At 44.2% G+C, this 18,274-nt stretch overlaps 1 protein-coding gene across 3 annotated transcripts in view; it reads right to left on the bottom strand.

Annotated features, from left to right (window-relative positions):
• Positions 1 to 18,274, bottom strand: part of mmp28 (matrix metallopeptidase 28) — a 43,400-nt gene that overhangs the window by 11,811 nt on the left and 13,315 nt on the right. For all 3 annotated transcript variants that reach the window (XM_014161999.3, XM_014161998.3, XM_045703350.2), the window contains one exon: positions 14,891 to 15,087. In XM_014161999.3, coding sequence (XP_014017474.2) covers positions 14,891 to 15,087 — 197 coding nt within the window. The remainder of the gene's footprint in view (positions 1 to 14,890; positions 15,088 to 18,274) is intronic.

Below are 18,274 nucleotides of genomic sequence, written 5' to 3'. Positions count from 1 at the left end.
CTCTACAACCCCCACAAGTGTCATGGGTCTCATCTGAAGGTAACCCATACAATAGAAGTATGGAGGTAGTTTTGTGCCAATGAAAATAGTCCAAATGTCCAATGTCCAAAAAAACAAAACAAAAAATCCTGAGATTTCTTATATCTCCAGACACTTCAAAACCTTATTCTTTATGATACATTTTTGTATTTTTTTTACATCTATAAATGTGTTATTCAATGTATTTCTATGGGCAATAGTAGTAAAGTTCCAAACTGCCTCTGGAAGCAATATCAGCACAAGAACTGTTCGTCGGGAGCTTCATGAAATGGGTTTCCATGGCCAAGCAGCCGCACACAAGCCTAAGATAACCATGTGCAATGCTAAGCGTCGGCTAGAGTGGTGTAAAGCTCGCCGCCATTGGACTCTAGAACAGTGGAAACGCATTGTCTGGAGCGATGAATCACGCTGGCATTCTGACAGCCGAATCTGGGTTTGGCGAAAGCCAGAAGAATACTACCAGCTCGAATGAAAAGTGCCAACTGTAAAGTTTGGTGGCGGAGGAATAATGGTCTGGGGCTGTTTTTCATGGTTCGGGCTAGGCCCCTTCGTTCCAGTGAAGGGACATCTTAATGCTACAGCATACAATGAATGACATGCTAGACAATTCTGTGCTTCCAACTTTGTGACCACAGTTTGGGGAAGGCCCTTTCCTGTTTCAGCATGACAATGCCCCTGTGCACAAAGCAAGGTTCATACAGAAATAGCTTGTCAAGATAGGTGTGGAAGAACTTGACTGGCCGGCACAAAGCCCTGACCTCAACCACCATCAAACCCATTTACATTATATTTTTTAAAAAATTTTAGTCATTTAGCAGACGCTCGTATCCAGAGCGACTTACAGTAGTGAATACATACATTTTCTTTATTTATTTTAACTTTTTTTTTTTTTTTCCCGTACTGGCCCCCCGTGGGAATCGAACCCACAACCCTGGCGTTGCAAACACCATGCTGACGTTGCAAACACCATGCTCTACCAACTGAGCCACAGGGAAGCACCTTCAGGATGAATTAGAATGCCGACTGCGAGCCAAGCCTAATCGCCCAACATTTTTTACTTTCATAAATGTAACCTTTATTTAACTAGGCAAGTCAGATAAGAACAAATTCTTATTTACAATGACGGCCTACCCCGGCCAAACCCTAACGATGCTGGGCCAATTGTGCGCCGCCCTATGGGACTCCCAATCACAGCCGGTTGTGATACAGCCTGGAATCGAACCAGGGTCTGTAATGAAGCCTCTAGCACTGGGATGCAGTGCCTTAGGCCGCTGCGCCACTCGGGAGCCCAAATTCACTCATGCTCGTGGCTGAATGGAATTAGAGCATCCAAAACATGCTCAATGGGTGACATGTCTGGTGAGTATGTTTACAGATCCTTGCAACATGGGGCCGTACATTATCGTGCTGAAACATGAGGTGATGGCGGAGGATGAATGGTATGACAATGGGCCTCAGGCTCTTGTCACGGTATCTCTGTGCATTCAAATTGCCATCGATAAAATACAATTATGTTCGTAGTCCGTAGCTTAAGTCTGCCCATACCATAACCCCACCGCCACCACGGAGCACAAACCGCTCGCCCACACAACGCCATCTGCCATCTGCCCGATACAGTTGAAACCGGGATTCATCAGTGAAGAGCACACTTCTACAGTGTGCCAGTGGCCATCGAAGGTGAGCATTTGCCCACTGAAGTCGGTTACGATGCCGTAGTGCAGTCATGTCAAGACCCTGGTGAGGATTTGTGCAAAGAATTTGAGAGAAATAAGCTTTTTGTGCGTATGGAACATTTCTGGGATCTTTAATTTCAGCTCATGAAATATGGGACCAAAACTTCACATGCTGAGTTCATATTTTTGTTTAGTATAGTTGAAAACGTGCTAATTAATACAATGCTAAAGTTGTCTGTGATGAGATTCAAACCCGCAACCTTTGAGTTGCTAGACCTGGGTTAGCTAAAACGGTTAAGGTTAGGAGAAGGGTTAGCTAACATGCTAAGTAGTTGCAAAGTAGCAAATAGTTGAAAAGTTGCTAATTAGCTAAAATGCTAAAGTTGTCTGTGATGAGATTCGAACACACAACCTTCGGGTTGCTACACCTTGGTTTTTACCTTAGGTAACCTTCTGTAATGTACCCATACCAAACGTAATATATAACAATTTACGTTTACTATGTTATGTCTAGTCTATGAGACCAGGCTGGTGATTTAGGCATAATTACAGTGCATTCTGAAAATATTCACACTATTTGACTTTTTCCACATTTTGTTACGTTACAGCTGTATTCTAAAATGGATTAAAATATTTTTTTTCTTCCCTCTTCTATCTACACACAATACCTCATGATGACAAAGCAAAAACTGTTTTCTAGATATTTTAGCAAACGTATAAAATAAAATAAATATCACATTTACATAAAGTATTCAGACCCTTTACACAGTACTTTGTTGAAGCACCTTTCGCAGCATTTACAGCCTCGAGTCTTCTTGGGTATGACGCTACAAGATTGGCACACCTGTATTTGGGGAGTGTCTCCCTGTTTTCTCTGCAGATCCTCTCAAGCTCTGTCAGATTGGATGGGGAGCATCGCTGCACAACTATTTTCAGGTCTCTCCAGAGATGTTCGATCGGGTTCAAGTCCGGGCTCTGGCTGGGCCACTCAAGGACATTCAGAGACTTGTCCCGAAGCCACTCCTGCTCTGTCTTGCCTGTGTGCTTAGGGTCGTTGTCCTGTTGGAAGGTGAACCTTCACCCAAGTTGGAGGTCCTGAGCACTCTGGAGCAGGTTTTCATCAAGGATCTCTGTACTTTTCTCCGTTCATCTTTCCCTCGATCCTGACTAGTCTCCCTGTCCCTGGCGCTGAAAATAAATCCACACAGCATGATTCTGCCACCACCATGCTTCACCGTAGGGACGGTGTCAGGTTTCCTCCAGATGTGACGCTTGACATTCAGACCAGTGCTTTCAATGTTGATTTCATCAGACCAGAGAATCTTGTTTCTCATGGTCAGAGTCTTTAGGTACCGTTTGGCAAACTCAAAGCGGCCTGTCAGGTGCCTTTTACTGAGGAGTGGCTTCCGTCTGGCCACTCTACCATAAAGGCCTGATTGGTGGAGTGCTGCAGAGATGGGAGAACCTTCCAGAAGGACAACCATCTCCACAGAGGAACTCTGGAGCTCTGTCAGAGTGACCATCGGGAGTGACTATCGACCACCTCCCCCGATTTCTCAGTTTGGCCGGGCAGACAGCTCCAGGAAGAGTCTTGGTGGTTCCAAACTTCTTCCATTGAAGACTGATGGAAGCCACTGTGTTTTAGGGGACCTTCAATGCTGCAGACATTTTTTGGTACCCTTCCCCAGACACAATCCTGTGTCAGAGCTCTACAGACAATTCCTTCGACTTCATTGCTTGATTTTTGCTCTGACATGCATTGTCAACTGTGGGACCTTATATAGACATTTATATGCCTTTCCAAATCATGTCCAATCAACTGAATTTACCAAAGGTAGACTCCAATCAAGTTGTAGAAACATCTCAAGGATGATCAATGGAAACAGGATGCACCGGAGCTCAATTTCAATTCTCACAGCAAAGGGTCTGAATACTTATGTAGGTATTTCTGTTTATTTTTTTATACATTTGCAAAAAATTCAAAAAAACTGTTTATGCTTCGTCATTATGGGGGTATTGTGTGTAGATTGATGAGGGAAAAAAATATATTGAATACATTTTAGAATAAGAGGGCTCCCGAGTAGCGCAGTGGTCTAAGACACAGCATCTCAATGCAAGAGGCATCACTGCAGTACCTGGTTCAAATCCAGGCTGCATCACATCTGTCCGTGATTGGGAGTTCCATAAAGCTGCGCACAATTGGCCTAGCGTTGCCGGGGTAGGCCGTCATTGTAAATAAGAATTTGTTCTTAACTGACGTGCCTATGTGAAAAGGTAAGAAAACAAATAAGGCTATAATGTAACAAAATGTGGAAAAAGTCAAGGGGTCTGAATACTTTCCGAATGCACTGTAAATACAATACCAGTCAAAAGTTTGGACACACCTAGTCATTCAAGGGTTTTTCCTTTATTTTTACTATTTTCTACATTGTAGAATAATAGTGAAGCCATCAACATTATGAAATAACATATGGAAAAATGTAGTAACCAAAAAAGTGTTAAGGAAATATATTTTATATTGTAGGTACTGTATGTACCAGTCAATGTTTTTTTGTTGCACCCATTTGTTGGGGGGTAAAGCTCAATGCTTTTTTTTCTTTACAAGACTGTAATCGCCTCGTGTATACACGAGATTACACAATCTAGAAATCACTAAAGCAAGCAACCACACACAGCATGCAAAGCATACAACAACGAGAGGAAAACTTCTTAGCAGGAAACAACCATTACCCAGAGCTCAGTGGAACCGGCTGGAGGTTGGACCTTAACCGTAACAGCCTGGCTGTATCAGCCAGAGATTTTTTTTATAACATTTTTTTTAATTTCACCTTTATTTAACCAGGTAGGCTAGTTGAGAACAAGTTCTCATTTGCAACTGCGACCTGGCCAAGATAAAACAAAGCAGTTCGACACATACAACAACACAGAGTTACACATGGAATAAACAAACATACAATCAATAATACAGTAGAAAAATCTATATACAGCATGTACAAATGAGGTAGGATAAGAGAGGTAAGGCAATAAATAGGCCACGGTGGCGAAGTAATTACAATATAGCAATTAAACACGGGAATGGTAGAATGTGCAGAAGATGAATGTGCAAGTAGAGATGCTGGGGTGCAAAGGAGCAAGATAAATAAATAAATACAGTATGGGGATGAGGGTAGATTGGATGGGCTATTTACAGATGAGCTATGTACAGGTGCAGTGATCTGTGAGCTGTTCTGACAGCTGGTGCTTAAAGCTAGTGAGGGAGGTAAGAGTCTCCAGCTTTAGTGATTTTTGCAGTTCGTTCCAGTCATTGGCAGCAGAGAACTGGAAGGAGATGCGGCCAAAGGAAGGATTCTAGGATTACTTCTGTCATATGTGTAGAATGTCAGGAAATTAACTTTAAACAGCAATTGTCTTTGCGGCCAAGAGGGCCTCTAAAACTACCATGTAATGTCATGGGGCCCCCAGTGATTTTGTTGTTTGGGTCACTCAGATGGCTTATGCCTTGCTCTTATGCTATGGCAAAATGTGTATAATTGAAGGACATTAACTTTTTAAACTGAAAATGTTCTCTCAGCCACATGGCAAAGTGTGTAGAATTGTAGAAAAATAGCTTTGAAACTGCTACATTTTGTTTCTGCTGCCAAGAGGACCTCTAAAACCGCACCATTAGCAACGCCCACTACCATGCTCCCCCCCCCCCCCCCCCCTCCTCATTTTTCTGCCTAGAGGAAACACTGCAGATATCTATGTAGCGAACATTCATGTAAACTCGAGAGATCGGGTGTCTTGCAAAGCCACCTCTTTTGACCAGAGCCACCACATTCCCCATATAGTGCTGTGGCTGTGTACTACACTGGACTACTTTTGACCAGACCCGAAAGACGTGTCAATTGGGATTAGGCCTGTCAAAGAGCAGCCACAGAGGAGAGATGTAACTGGGAGGTCTCGCCAGACGCCAGAGTTGTAGTGAGTGCAGTGCACACTTGAGACGTCTCGATCCTGGACACAGAGATAGAGACGAGGTTTAGATATTTGTTTTATCTACCCTTAGACTAGATAGCCAGCCTCTCATCCACTCCTCCCCATTAGGCTCATATGGCAAAAATTCAATAGCCAGCCTACACAGCGAGAGAGAAACATATTGCGAATGCAGGTCCTTTCTTGGTAATCTGGACATCTCGATGAATTAAAAACTACCTAAGACTTTGGTGAATTTGTAATTGTTTTCAAGAGTGTGACCTAGCAGGAGCATTCTGCATCTGCATCCTTGAAATACTCGTGCATGGTTTTACGCGCTGTTGACATGCACAGCAAGCAATTATTACACACTGACTCGAGCTACATTACATAAGGATGGACCACATTCCTGGCAGCCATAATGTAATGAGAGAAAATACGTGTCAGTGGAGGCTGGTGGGAGAAGCTATAGGAGAATGGACTCATTATAATGGCTGGAATAAAATGGAGTCAAATGTGGTTTCCATATGTTTGATACTGTTCCATTTATTCCTTTCCAGCAATTATAGTGAGCCTGTCCACCTATAGCTCCTCCAACCAGACTCCACTGAAGTGTGTGGTTTTGTTCCTACTATTACAAATCTGAATATTAAGCACCATATTCTAGAACTATTGTGCATTCCTAGTCATTCTGACGCAGCTGTCACAAATCGTCAAAGAGCCATGCATTGATTTCGTCAGTTGCTTTAAACTTTGAGCATTACTTGCGTCTTACCAGTGTATTTTACTTAATTGTTTCCTTATCCGTGTCTTCTCGTGCTATTGAAAAGTAATTCGCTAGTCTACTTGTTTCTTTTAAAGTGATTATTATTGAACAATTGTATTTTTTTTCTTTGGTAATCAAAGGGATCTGCATCCATACATTCAGCCTGTCACGGATAGAAGCTTAAGTTGGATGCCCATGTGCAGACGATAGAGGGCCTGTGGCGAACTCTCCTGAGGCCTTCCTGGTGAAGATGCAAAAGCTCCGCTGAGAGCTTGGTGAGTTGACTGCATTAATGCAGCCTGTCCTAGACTAAAGTAACGATGCTATGGACGTTTCACCACAGCCCCCCCCCCCCCCCCCACACCTGGGAATGTCCTGTTAGGAACTTTCCTGCTTCAACAAGAGGTAGCCAACTTGATTGCATTAATTGAACCTGTCCTGTTGGATCATTTACATTTACATTTTAGTCATTTAGCAGACACTCTTATCCAGAGCAAGTTACAGTTAGTGCCTTCATCTTAAGATCGCTAGGTGGGACAACCACATATCACAGGCATAGAAAGTGCAGGGTCGGGCAGTTCCTCTTGCTGTTCCGTAGCTAAGCATCATTGTCTTGTAGTGGAAGCGAGTTTCGACTGGAAGCCAGTGGTGTGTGCGGAGGAGTGGAGTGGCATGAGAGAACTTGGGAAGGTTGAAAACCAGACGGGCTGCTGCATTCTGGATAAGTTGCAGGGATTTGATGGCACAAGCAGGGAGCCCAGCCAACAGCGAGTTGCAGTAGTCCAAACGGGAGAGGACAAGTGCCTAGATTAGGCCCGTCGCTGCTTCCTGTGTAAGGGTAGGGTCGTGCTCTACTGATGTTGTAGAGTATAAACCTCCAGGAGCGGGTCACAGCTTTGATGTTTGCAGAGAACGACAGGGTGTTGTCCAGGGTCATGCCAATGTTCTTTGCACTCTGGGAGGGTGACACTGTGGAGTTGTCAACTGTGATTGAGAGGTCTTTAAGTGGGCAGGCCTTTCCGTCTTGTCGAGGTTGAGCTTGAGGTGGTGGGCCGACATCCAAGTTCAGATATCTGCCGGGCATGTAGAGATGTGTGTCACCACTGGGTGTCAGAAGGAGGGGAAGGAGAAAAATAGTTGAGTGTCATCCGCATAGCAATAATAGGAGAGACAATGTGACGATATGACGGAGTCGAGTGACTTGGTGTGTAGAGAGAAGAGGGCCTAGAATCGAGCCCTGGGGGACACCAGTAGTAAGAGTACATGGTGCGGACACAGATCCTGCCAGGTAGGATGCAATCCAAGAGTTTGCATAGCCTGAGATGCCCAGTCCTGAGAGGGTGAAGAGGACATGATGGTTCATGGTGTCGAAGGCAGTGGATAGATCTAGGAAGATGCGAACAGAGGAGAGAGAGTCAGCTTTGGCAGTGAAGAGAGCCTCTGACACAGAGAAGAGTAGTCTCAGTTGAGTGACCCGTCTTGAACACTGACTGGTGACCGTTCTGAGACCATTCTGAGAGATATAACGAGAAAGTTGAGCAGAGACAGCATGCTCAAGTGTTTTGGAAAGAAAAGAAGAAAGGGATACAGGCCTATAGTTTGACATCAGATGAGTCGAGTGTTGGTTTCTTGAGGAGGGGAGCAACTTGGGACATTTTGAAGCCAGTGGCCAGAGATGTGTTGATGAGGGAAGTGAGAAGGTCTCCAGAGATGGTCTGGAGAAGGGAGGAGGGGATGGGGTTGTCAGGCGGCTAGACCTCACTAGTTGCAGGATATCATCTGGAGAGAGAGGGGAGAGAAAGTGGTCAAGTCGTAGTGAGTGAGACCAGTGGACTCAATAGGCTAAGTGAATGAGTAACGGATGTCGTCAACCTTTTTTCAAAGTGGTTGTGACAAAGTTGTCCGCAGAGAGGGAGGAGGGCGGGAGTGGCGGATTAAGGAGGTGGGAGAAGGTGGAAAAGAGTTTCCTCAGGTTAGACTCTAACGTTGTTGTTCTGAAGAGTTGCTGTTGAACCTGGCTCTGCTGAATTTCAATGATTTCATCGAGGTATTCATCATTGACATGTTGTCTCAACACTAAACGTGAATGGCTGTCTCACCCATGCTGGATATGACTATCTTGTAGGGAAGTATCCGTCGAGAGACTTTGCAAGCTCATCTAAGTGCGTGGCAATTGCTTGCTTCAGTTCCGCGGGTACAGAAATCACACGACGTACCATCACGACAGTCACAATTCGACTACTGAGCGCGCCAAATTCCCTGCAGCACAGATAGGCCAAGCGATGTTGCGTGATCACCTGCAGCCAATGATGGCCAAGCGGGGCGTGTCATCACGAATCATATGAGTCGGGTGTGTGTCTTGACCTCCGCCGAACCCCTGAGACTGACTCACCGAACCCCTGGGGTTCGATCGAACCCAGGTTAAGAACCACTGGGTTAGAGGCAAAAGCTTGACATTTTGAGTGGTATAAAGTGGCTTTAGCAGTGGATACAGAGGAAGAGAAGGTAGAGAGGAGGGAGTGAAAGGATGATAGGTCCTCTGGAAGTTTAGTTTGCCTCCATTTTTGCTCAGCTGCCCACAGCCCTGTTTTGTAAGCTCGCATGAGTCACTCCGCCACGGAGCAGGAGGAGAGGGCCAAGCTGGCTGGGAGGAAAGGGGACAGTGCGAGTCATAGGATGAGGAAAGGAAGGAGAGTATGGTTGAAGAAGCAGAATAAGGAGACAGGAGGGAGAAGGATTTAGCAGAAGGGAGAGATATGATAGAAGAGGAGAGAGTAGTGGGAGAGAGAAAGCGAAGACTGCGACGGCGCATGACCATCTGGGTAGGGGCTGAGTGGTTAGGGTTGGAGGAAAGGGAGCCAGAAAAGGAAACAAAGTAGTGATCAGAGACCTGGAGAGGGGTTGCGGTGACATTAGTAGGCGAGCAGCCTCTAGTAAAGATGAGGTCAAAGAAATACCTCTCCTCTAAAGTCTTATCTCTGTTTTCTGCTTAAAGGACACTGCCATGACCAGGGGATATTGGTCCACGTATTTCAACCTCTTAAAACTGCTCACAAAATAATATGACGAACGGGTGAAGAAGTGAACTAGGATTTTTATCGAATCGTTTTTTCATATAGCCTTTATTTAACCAGGATAAACGTCTGTGAAGGGAGATCTGACAACATTCAGCAGGAAAAACCTGGTTGCCTGATCCAAAGACAAACATACCCTATCCATAAGGATATCCAGAATGGGAGAGATCATAACATGTTTAATGGAGGCTAGGGTGGTTAATGTTGTTAATTAGGTTTTCAATCAAGTTTTCTAAATGAGCCTCTCCGTGTCTTTCATATAATGATAGCTTTGGGGATCTGCCATTAGAAAAAAGTCTGAACATCATTCCCATTGTGGTGATCTGATAAAAAGATTTTAAAGCTCCTTTTAAACACTATCATTCAGTACCCTATGTTGATATGGGTTGTGAAGTCTTATCAAAGAGAAGATTGTTCATAAAATATTAGACTGCCCACCACCACACTATCGCAAAAGCAGTTGAACTAAAACAGTACAAATGTCGGGTCAAGTTAAGTGTATTCAGGCAAATGAACTTGGTGGACTCATCAGGAGGAGTTCAAAGACCATTTACATGCAGTTACGTCCACACTGACATTTGCACAGTGGGCAGTGGCCTTGAGTCATTGCCTTGATTCTAGCACTCATAGACCTCCACTGAGTAAGAGGGTCCCACTGGAGACCAACAACGGCAGGAAGTTATACTGAAGACATTCCTTGACTTCCCTTATGGAAGTAATTAGAATTATGGCGTGTAAAGTAGTGTTGGTGGGGGGGGGGGGAGAAATCTCTCTAGGAAGTGACCAAGATTATCTGATAGCGATGGTTATTGTTAGTAGAAGAGAACAGTGGTGGGTCTTTCTTGTGCAAGAGAGTATGTTTGAGGCAAACACAGACTTGGCTCTATCCTATCACTGGTCTGTCTGAGAGATGTAAGGGGACAGTATCCGCAGAGGGAGACTCCCTAGAGAGCCACAGCACTGAGCCAGTGCAGCATCTATTGTACGTTATCATCATAACGTACAGCCATATCAAATAATCACAGTAATATGGCTTAAAAAATTTGATACCCATTCACACCTCAACCCAGAGAGAAAGCATGTGGTCAGTCAGGGGCTGTGGTTCCAAAAAAGCACACGCCTCTCACAAACACGGAGCATTCACAACCTGCACTGCTTATCTTGAACAAGGGTGATGGAATGTAGCCTCTGTAAATATCAGTGGGAACCTGCGTCAGATTCCCACAGCTAGTCTTCCAGGATAAGAGCTACAGTAAGTCTGCTTGTTATTCCCGGGAGGCACGGTAGTAGCACCTCCTTTCCTCTGCCAAACAACAATGGCAAATGAAAACAAATCTGATCCAAGTAATTTATCGGTTTTATGTCATCAAAACCACATACAGTGAGCTCTAAAAGTATTGGGACAGTGACACATTTTTTATTGTTTTGGCTCTGTACTCCAGCACTGAATTTGAAATTATACAATGACAGTGAACCGTTCAGAAATTACAGCACTTTTTGTACATAGTCCCCCCCAATTTTATGGGAACGAAAAGTATTGGAACAAATTTTAATTGTATTTAATCTTTATTAAACTAGGCAAGTCAGTTAAGAACAAATTCTTATTTACAATGACGGACTATCCCGGCCGAACCCTAACCCAGACGACGCTGGGCCAATTGTGCGCCGCCCTTTGGGACTCCCAATCACGGCCGGTTGTGATACAGCCTGGAATCAAACCAGGGTCTGTAGTGACCCTTCTAGCACCTTAAACCGCTGCGCCACTCAGGAGCCCAAATTCACTTATGTGTATTAAAGTAGTAAAAGTTAAGTATTTGGTCCCATATTCATTGCATGCAATGACTACATCAAGCTTGTGACTACAAATTTGTTTGATGCATTTGCCGTTTGTTTTGGTTGTGTTTCAGATTATTTTGAGCCCAATAGAAATAATTAGTAAATATTGTATTGTCATTTTGGAGTCACTTTTATTGTAAATAAGAATATAATATGTTTCTAAACACTTCTATATTAATGTGGATGCTACCATGATCACAGATAATCCTGAATGAACCGTAAACAATGAATTTTAGGCACCAAATATCATACCACCCAAAAATTGCTAACCTCCCCTGTTATCGTAATGGTGAGAGGTTAGCATGTCTTAGGGGTATGATACTTGTGGATCTGTAACTTTCTCACTCATCATTATTCACGATTCATACACGATTATCCGTAATCATGGTATCATCCACATTAATTTAGAAGTGCTCATTACATTATATGAAAGGGGGAAAGTTTGGTTGAAACATCAGGGACGTGTTCGTGTTCAAAAATGTGTGTTTATTTTTGGAGTCCAGGTAGTCCCTCTCTTAATCCGTTTGTTTTTCTTCTGTTTGGTGCCCAATGAACACGACCATGGGCTTGCCTGAGGTACACCGGACACCTGTTGTAGTCGTAACTTTCACATGGAGGTGAAACAACATCCGTCATTACCATTCTTGTTTCGCTTAATAACACTCCTGCTTGTCATAAGAGTAATTTCTCTAAAATGGTGATGAAAAAGACAGCGGCTCGTCTCAGGTCTCAAAACAACAGAGATCTGTTATTTACCCAGCTAGCGAACAGAGGACAGGCCTCATCAGGTACTGGCTTGAAGTGAGAGAGACCGTCCGACGCCACTACATTCCCAGAGTATTAGCCAATCCCCTGAGAGACAGAGAAGAATGCCGAGTGTTAACAGTTCAGGCTATGAGCAGGAACATGGGAGGGATGGTTGCCTCCTCCTCATGGTCACTGACACGGCTGTTAAAGTTACTGTTTTTCTCTCATGTAGTGAGAGACCAGATACCGTCTAACATAAACAGTAGACACAAGCAGAGGATCTGTGCAGGGTCAAAACTTCTTAAGAGACCAAGTATAACAGTCAACCGCCACATGCATTGGAAGTTGCACTGGTGTTGGTGTCAAATTGTGGCATTGTTTCAACTGTCAATCATACTTCCTAGGAGGAAAAAGAGGTAACCTTACTGCTTTGACTAAAACGTTATGCTTTATGGATAACCAAAATCCAGAATATATGTTCTGATCCAGTGGGGTATGTATGGTACAATTCATCTGCAGTGAATATGCTAATGAGACGCCATAGAATGCAGTGTAATTTGCTAGGTACAGGTAGAGTTGAGTAGATAACCACTAGTACCCCTGCAGCAGAGGGGTCGTTCTGGACAAAGCGTGGGACATCAGACGCTCTTCTAAGCTTTAACTACAGCCCTCAGTGCTATTAGTCATGGGCTTTACGACAGGAGAACCACCTAGACCACGGTGTGCACGCTTTCTAAGCTCTGGAGCTACCACAGCCACAGACTCCCACAAGCATATCAAAACAAAATCACATTTTATTTGTCACATACGCCGAACACAACAGGTGTAGACTTTACCGTGAAATGCTTACGTACGAGCTCTTTCCCAACAATGCAGAGTTGAAAATTGGCCAACAAAAATAGAAAATAGTAACACAATAAATAACAATAACGAGGCTATACATAAAGAGTACCAGTACCGAGTCAATATGCAGGGGTACGAGGTACTGTAGTTGAGGTAATATGTACATGTAGGTAGGGGTAAAAGTGGCTAGGCAATCAGGATAGATAATAAAATGAGTAGCAGCGCAGTGTATGTGAAGCGTGTGAAAGTGTGTGTGTGGCATCAATATGCATGTGTGTGTGTGTGTGTGTGTTGGAGTGTCCAGTGTGCATTGAGTTAGTGCAAGAGTCAGTGCAAAAAAGGGTCAATGCAAATAGTCAGGTTAGCCATTTGATGAACTGTTCAGCAGTCTTATGCCTTGGGGGTAGAAGCTGTTCAGGAGCCTTTTGGTCCCAGACTTGGCGCTCCGGTACCACTTGACCTGCTGTAGCAGAGTGAACAGTAAATGGCTTTGATGGCTGGGGTCTTTGACAATTTTCCAGGTCTTCCTCTGACACTGCATGGTATAGTGGTCCTGGATGGCAGGGAGCTCTGCCCCAGTGATGTACTGGGCTGTCCACAACACCCTCTGTAGCGCCTTGCGATCGAGAGCAGTGGGGTTGCCATACCAAGCGGTGACGCAGCCAGTCAATATGCTCTCAATGGTGCAGCTGTAGAACTTTTTGAGGATCTGAGGGACCACGTCAAATCTTTTCAACCTCCTGAGGGGGAAGAGGCTTTGTCGTGCCTTCTTCACAACTGTGCTGGTTTGAGAGGACCATGTTAAGTGCTTAGTAATGTGGACACCGAGTAAGTTGAAGCTTTCGACCTGCTCCACTACAGCCTTGTCAATGTGGATGGGGGCAGGCTCGCCCCTCCATTTCCTGTAGTCCCCGATCAGTTCCTTTGTCTTGCTGATGTTGAAAGAGAGGTTGTTATCCTGGCTTCACACTGCCACGTCTCTGACCTCCTCCCTGTAGGCTGTCTGTCTCATTGTCATCTGCAATCAGTCCTGCCACAGTCATGTCGTCAGCAAACTTGATGATGGTGTTAGAGTTGTGCGTGGCCACACAGTCATGGGTGAACAGGGAGTACAGAAGGGGACTAAGCACACAACCCTGAGGGGCCCCCATGTTGAGTGTCAGCGTGGCAGATGTTGTTACCTACCCTCACCACCTGGGGGCGGCCCATCAGAAAGTTTAGGATCCAGTTGCAGAGGAAGGTGTTCAGTCCAAGGATACCGAGATTGGTGATGAGCTTGGAAGGAACTATGGTGGTGAACGCTGACCTGTTGTCAATGAACAGCATTCTCACATATGTATTCCTCTTGTCCAGTTGGGAGAGAGCAGTGTGTAGTGCAATAGAGATTGTGTCATCTGTGGATCTGTTGGGGCGGTTTGCGATTATTGATGTGTGCCATGACCAGCCTTTTAATGCATTTCATGGTTACAGATGTAAATGCTATGGCACGATAGTCATTTAAGCAGGTTACCTTTGAGATTACCTTTGGGATTACAGACCGAGATATTGAAAATGTCCGTAAAGACAGTTTCCAGCTGGTCTGTGCATGCTCTGAGAACACGGCCTGGTATTCCATCTGACCCAACGGCCTTGTGAGTGTTTACCTGTTTAAAATTCTTACTTACATCGGCCACGGAGAGCGAGAACACACAATTGTCCTGGACAGCAGGGGCTCTCATGCATGGCTCAGTGTTGTTTGCCTCGAAGCGAGCATAGAAGGCATTCAGCTCGTCTGGGAGGTTTGTGCTGGGGAGGTTTATGTCACTGGAAAACTCACGGCTGTGCAAATATACAGAGCTCAACAACATGAAACAAAAGCCATTGTTACCTTGGCGCGCCACTGACTACCTGCTTAGGGCACGCACGCCAGTACAAACACACACACACACACACACACACCTTTGAGTGTATTCCCTCACCTGGTTGAGCATAGCGTTTCCCGCGGTTTTGTGACCCATTGGACGCCATCTTGCCTGTGAAGACTGCATAGACTCTCTGGGCCCAGACCTGATGGCTGCCCTCATCCTTTACCCCACACCGCGGTGTGCCCATCTGCTTCAGGGTGGCACCATCCAGCTGTCCTGTGACGGGCAGGTGGGACAGCCACTGAAACTCCCTGTGAGAGAGGAGGTGGCGAAAAAGTGAACACAGATTAGCATACCAATAAACAATACATGAAACAAACTCTGTCTTGGTCACACTGAGGAATACATTTTGATGTCATAATTTCAGTGTCATTGTCCCTGCTGTATTTAACTCACGCAAAGAGACAATCACGTTCTCAAACCTGATTACTCAAAGAGTATATCTAATGATTATATTATACACTCACTGGACAGTTTATTAGGTACACCCATCTAGTGCTGGTCTCCAGAACAGCCTGAATTCTCTCAAGTAAATTTAGCTCACTTTCATGTACCAGGCAATGTTTTTCCACTCCTCAATTGTCCAGTGTTGGTGATCGCATTCCCACTGGAGCCGTTTCTTCTTGTTTTTAGATGATTGGAGTGGAACCGGGTGTGGTCGTCTGCTGCAATAGCCCATTAAAGGATCGACGAGTTGTGCGTTCCGAGATGCCGTTCTGCACACCACTGTTGTACTGCATCGTTATTTGTCTGTTTGCGGCCCGCCTGTTAGCTTGCACGATTCCTGTCATTCTCCTTCAACCTCTCTCATCAATGAGCTGTTTTCACCCACAGGACTGCCGTTGACTGGAAGTTTTTTGTTTGTTGCACCATTGTTGGTAAACCCTAGACACTGCCATGCTTGAAAAGCCCAGGGCAGCAGTTTCTGAGGTACTGGATCTGGCGCGCCTGGCACCGACGATCAATCCACACTCAAAGTCGCTCAGGTCACTCGTTTTGCTCATTCAAACATTTAATCGAACAGTAACCGAATGCCTCGATGCCTGCTTTATATAGCAAACCACGGACACGTGACTCACTGTCTGTAGGAGCGATCCATTTTCGTGAACAGGGTGGTGTATCTAATAAACTGGTGGGTTCAGATTGTATTCATACCCCTTCACTTATTCCACATTTTGTTGTGTTACAGCCTGAATTGTCTTACCCATCTAAACAAGTTAGGCAGAGAGAGAGAGACACACAGCTGCATGTGAGTTCTCACATTTTTCAACATGTTTATAAAAAAATGATAGATGATAGCTCCAGATCAGAACTCCAAACCTACAACCATATTTTTGACAAAATTGACCGGATAGATTACTGCTACCAATGTTTCCTGTTTCCAAGCTATACGGAGGGTGCTCTAGCAAACAAACAGCAGAGACCTGAGGACACCATCTAACCTGGAACTGAGTGAGTAATGTTTGGTCTGATGCTATTTTGAAAGCCAAGAAGAAAAAGAAGAAATAAAAGTGAAAAACATGAAAAATAAAGTACATTACAGTGATATATTTTGCTTTATGGGGACTGAATGCTGAGTTAAGGCTGCCAGGTTTGCGGGGACAGACCAGATACAACTTCAATAAGCACTGAGGTGTGACGTGAAAGGTGTCGAGCCCTTTGGACACAACAATTGTCAGGAGAAATAAAAGCTTTTCCCAAGTGGGTGTAACACCTACTCCCGTTGCCTGTGGCAATGCAACTTGGATTCCACCTGGCGATCTGTTCACCGTCTGCCCTGGTCTGTCTCCCCCTGTCTGGTACAGTTACCCCCACCACACTCCCCCCTCTCTCCCGAGCTTTCGCTCGCGTCCAGCACACACGCACTGTTGGGGCGAGTGACTCTAAACTTACAATGGCTAGCCCTAAGTCGTTATCTTCTTACGGCTGAAATCCCGTTAACGGGATCGATATGACAACAGCCAGTGAAAGTGCAGAGCGCCAAATTCAAAACAGCAAAAATCTCATAATTAAAATTTCTCAAACATACAAGTATTATACACAATTTTAAAGAAAAGATTCTCATTAATCCAATCACAGTGTCTGATTTCAAAAAGGCTTTACAGCGAAAGCACACCAAACGATTATGTTAGGTCAGCACCTAGTCACAAAAAAACATACAGCCATTTTCCAGCCAAAGAGAGGAGTCACAAAAAGCAGAAATAGAGATAAAATTAATCACTAACCTTTGATGATCTTCATCAGATGGCACTCATAGGACTTCATGTTACACAATACATATATGTTTTGTTCGATAAAGTTCATATTTATATTCAAAAATCTCAATTTACATTGGGGCATTATGTTCAGTAATGCTTTGCCTCCAAAACCTCCAGTGACTTTGCAGAGAGCCACATCAATTTACAGAAATACTTATCATAAACTTTGATAAAATATACAAGTGTTATGCACAGAATTAAAAATACACTTCTCCTTAATGCAACCGCTGTGTCAGATTTCAAAAAAGGGTTACGGCGAATGCAAACTTTGCAATAATCTGAGTACAGTGCTCAGACATCAAAACAATCCATACCGATACCCGCCATTTTGAAGTCAACAGAAGTAACAAATACCATTATAAATATTCACTTACCATTGATGATCTTCATCGGAATGCACCCCCAGGAATCCCAGTTCCACAATAAATGTTTGTTTTGTTCGATAAAGTCCATCCTTAATGTCCAAATACCTCCATTTTGTTTGCGCGTTCCATCGAGTAATCCAAATGCACTGTGCTCGCGCAGTAAGTTCAGACGAAAAGTCTAAAAAATTATATTGCAGTTCGTAGAAACATGTCAAACGATGTATAGAATCAGTATTTAGGATGTTTTTATCATAAATCTTCCATAATATTCCAACCGGACGATTCCTTTGTCTTCAGAAATGAAAAGGAACACACCTAACTCTCACGGGAGCGCGCGCCACTGAGCTCATGTCATTTTCTCAGTCATCTGATTCCAATGGCTCTTATTCTCTCCCCATTCACAGTAGAAGCATGAAACAACATTCTAAAGACTGTTGACATCTAGTGGAAGCCTTAGGAAGTGCAAAATGACCCCACAGACACTGTATACTGGATAGGCAATCACTTGAAAAACTACAAACCTCAGATTTCCACACTTCCTGGTTGGATTTTTTCTCAGGTTTTTGCCTGCCATATGAGTTCTGTTATACTCACAGACATCATTCAAACAGTTGTAGAAACTTCAGAGTGTTTTCTATCCAAATATACTAATAATATGCATATCTTAGCTTCTGAGACTGAGTAACAGGCAGTTTACTCTGGGCACCTTCTTCATCCAAGCTACTCAATACTGCCACCCATCCATAAGAAGTTTTAACCTTGTTCTGAACACCTCCAAAACAAAGGTCATGTGGTTTGGTAAGAAGAATGCCCCT

The sequence above is a fragment of the Salmo salar genome, chromosome 20 (genome assembly GCF_965601325.2).
Source record: "Salmo salar chromosome 20, fSalSal1, whole genome shotgun sequence".
Classification (NCBI taxonomy): Eukaryota; Metazoa; Chordata; class Actinopteri; order Salmoniformes; family Salmonidae; genus Salmo; species Salmo salar.
The sequence above is the reverse complement of the archived record's forward strand: the minus strand, read 5'-3'. Positions and strand labels throughout refer to the sequence as shown.